Raw genomic sequence first — 3,691 nt, forward strand, 5'->3', positions numbered from 1 at the left:
GGGTCTCTTGTGATACAATAGTGAATAATTGTTATCAGGACTGATTGTGAGGGTCAGAAATGTAAAGGTAGACGTTTTATAGCAAGGAGGGTGAGTGATTAACTTTTCAGTCTAGGAGCGGAGGTCCCTAGGCCCATCAAGGGAGAAGAGCAGAGAGCGGGACCGTACGCAGAGAAGCAGTGATGCCTGAAATGGAGCCAGAGATGATGACAAGGAGCGATGGAGCAGCTGGAGACTTTAGATCCAGAAAGGGAGAGCAATTGTGTGCTGAAGACCTGGTGGGTATGGGGAAGGACTGCATGGAGGGGATTGTAACCATGGCAATGAGAAACAATATATGATAGAATGAATGTAAAACTAATGTTCTCCCATGTAAACTATCACATAATTCACAATAAAACATTTAAGAAAAAACAAAACAAAAAAAGTAATGAAGGAAAAAAAAGTAATGAAGAGAGCTCTTAGTTTATATTTTCATAAATTTCATTCTGTCTAGCTTACTAGAAGACATCTGGATTTTCATTTCATAGCTATTCTTCAGTCTTTAACATTAAACTGTATTGGTTTCAGTAGATGAAACTCTACCCCACACAATGTGAAAATGGAAAAATTTTTGATTCATCTTTTGAGATAACTCTATATGCTATAATAAGTTGACAAGGCTACTTACGATATGGATTCTGAGTCATATTAAAGAACTTTAAAACATTTTTGTTACATTGAAATTCATTGCTGTATTATGTTCTTTGAAAATATTGGTTCAACAAGTTATAAAGACTTCCAAATGTTAACATATAATAGAGAAAAAAAATCAGAGTTAACACTGCAAATCTCATCAGAGAAGTCTTGAGAAGCTGCCAGTCATGGTGGTAGTGGCAGTTATGTGCTGTGAAGTCAGTTCCAACTCACAGTGAACCTATCTAGGGTTTCTGAAGTTACAGCTCTTTACAGCAGCAGAAAGCCTCATCTTTCTCCTGAGAAGAGGCTGGTGGATTGGAACTTCTGACCTTGCAGTTTAGTAGGAGCTCCACCAGTAATCCACTATGCTACCAAGGTTCCTTACAGTTATGGTAAAATTTCCCCAAATTCTAACTTCTACAAAAGTGCTCAATTTTTATCACTGCCACCAAAATACTGTCAGTTTTTCCTTGAAGTAAGGCTTCCTACATTAATTTTTAAGAAAATGTCTGTCAGATATCAAAGACTATCCGTTGGTCATTCCTTTAAGAAAAGATGGTATTGTGGTCCATAAAAAAGCTAGTTCATTTTTCATTTCAAACAACTGCTCGTGAATTTCCCTCCAGACAACCATCATTCTCTGGTGTGCAGAGGGATTTATGCATACTTCCCATTTGTCACACAGAGAATATAAAATGGATCATTTTTACTACTTCATAAAGAACCACCTTCAATGATACTGGCTTTTTTTGTTTTAAACTGCACGTGTGTGGTAGTGAAGAATATAGACACAACATTCTGGATGATTACCTTGCTCTGTGCCCAAATGCCAGTAGGTTTACCATCACGACTTCCATACCAATAAGTGTAAATGTTGACCACAAGAACTGCAATACTAGTTCTATAACTAATCTCCCCACACTCACTTTTTCTTCCAATTCCTTCCTTCTACTGCTGCTACAGTGATTTTTCTTGGATCCTATTACTGGCTCTTTAAAACTCTTCGAAGGGTTCTAAATGCCCTTAGAATGAAATCCAAATTTCTTGTAATATCCTGGTAAGACTCTCTATATTTATCCCCTGCCTACATTTTCAATATTTTTTCATGTCCTCTGCCCTAATTTACAAAGTATCTGTCAAACCAGATAACTTTCTTTTTCCTTGAAAAAATTATATCCCACTTCAAGGTCTTTGCAAAAAACCTTGCCAAAGAATGCTCTTCTGTTTCTTCCCACAGCATTCTATTTACCAGACAGACTCCAACACTACCCACCCTTCAGAGAAGTTACCCTGACTGCCCAATCAGGGGCAGTTTCCCTCCATTTCTTCTCTACACTGTTTATTATCTAGGAAGGACTTACTAGAACTTGTATACAGTTATTTATCTTTTTATAATTTGTGCTCCCATTAGGGGTCACCTCCCATCTTTATACATAATTGGTACAAATATTTACTGAATCAAAAAACATTATTTCTCAAATATTTCTATTAATCAACTAGAAATCACTCTAAAACATTAAGTTATACAATGCAGTATTAATCAATCTGTCCTCCAAAAGTGAAATTCTGACTACTTCAACAAATAACTGGATCTTATATATTTAAAAAACCAACTCATTCTCTATAGCTGTATCTTCCTATTTAGGATTCATGAACTTACCATGTGTGGCTTCTAGGTAACCAGGTATCTTTGCCAACTTTTTCAATGCAAAACTTTTGAGGTCCATTACTTCCTAAACCCGGAAACAAGACAACAGTTATGTGGTCCTTTAAACGTTTTGATTTTGACAACTAGTTACATAGCATATCATATAAATGATACAGAGTAAACTAAATTAAGTTGCTTCTATCCACATTGCTGCAGAGACCTGTCAATAAGAAGAGTATCAGTAGAAATACTCTAGACTCTTGCTCCCTTTTCAATCACCCCTGGAACCAAAGCAATGGCTAACTGGGCTAGGGGAGGAGAATTTTATTTTTGTCTTACAAATGTATTTGACATCAAGCATTCATTTGCTCTTTGTCTGCTACATGCCTTATATACAGCACAGAAAACTAATCCTTAGATTCAAGTCTACCATATATCAAAAAGCCACTATTATTACAAAATTATCTATAGAGAAACTGTAGGAAACTGCATTTACCCATGAGCTCAGCAAATCCTCCTAGAGGTAAACGGCAGGTTCCAGTGACAAACTGCAAAAGTCGCATTCTTACTTCATTGTCTGTCTCTTTCACAAACTGTGTGACAAAATCAAAGTACTTTAATAGAAAATAAATATATCATCAACAATAAAACCTAATAGACATTTGAAGGAATGAAAAAATAACATTCAACTTGAAACTGGTTCAAAAGGTATATGACAAAAAAAGTGGTCATGCTGTTAAGTGCTGTTGAGTCAGTTCCAACTCATAGTGACCCTGTATAGGGTTTCCAAGGAGTGAATGGTAAGTCTGAACTGCCAAACTTGAGGTTCAAACTAACCTTGTGGTTCAGTATATTGTTGTTGTGAAGTGCTGTCGAGTTGATTCCGACCCATAGCAACCCTGTATAGGGTTTCCAAGAAGCAGCAGGTGAGCATGAACCACCGACCTTGTAGTTCAAACGACTTATCAGTCTGACGCATTAGCTCACAGTGCCACACCAGGACTCCAGTGTATGATCCCGTACTTATTATTTATTTAGGCTAGGCACTGTGCTAAGTTCTGATATGAATCTTATTTCAGTGAATCCTTACAACAACACTCCAGGTTGGTCAGGATTATTATGGCATCCTAGTAGAGAGAGGGAGTTCCATCAACAAGATGGCAGACTGGGTAGACAGACAGTGAAGAGCTCCATCACCAACAACACAGAATACCGGACCAAACAGGCTTAGGGAATGGGGCTAGAACTCTGACCCACATATAAAGGAATATTTAGAAGCTTGGAAGGCTTACAGCTAGGGGGATTTGTAGCAGAATCAAGAAATACATTGCTTTCCAATTCAAAACACTCAGCTGCTCCTTGAGC

The 3,691-nt window shown here is 37.4% G+C and overlaps 1 protein-coding gene across 1 annotated transcript in view; it reads right to left on the bottom strand.

Moving 5' to 3' along the window:
* Positions 1 to 3,691, bottom strand: part of WWP1 (WW domain containing E3 ubiquitin protein ligase 1) — a 118,514-nt gene that overhangs the window by 14,109 nt on the left and 100,714 nt on the right. Inside the window, exons 20-21 of the mRNA XM_006859263.1 lie at positions 2,823 to 2,940; positions 2,339 to 2,411 (exon numbers count right to left, since the gene is read on the bottom strand). Coding sequence (XP_006859325.1) covers positions 2,339 to 2,411; positions 2,823 to 2,940 — 191 coding nt within the window. The remainder of the gene's footprint in view (positions 1 to 2,338; positions 2,412 to 2,822; positions 2,941 to 3,691) is intronic.

The sequence above is a fragment of the Chrysochloris asiatica genome, unplaced genomic scaffold, assembly GCF_000296735.1.
Source record: "Chrysochloris asiatica unplaced genomic scaffold, ChrAsi1.0 scaffold00031, whole genome shotgun sequence".
NCBI lineage: Eukaryota > Metazoa > Chordata > Mammalia > Afrosoricida > Chrysochloridae > Chrysochloris > Chrysochloris asiatica.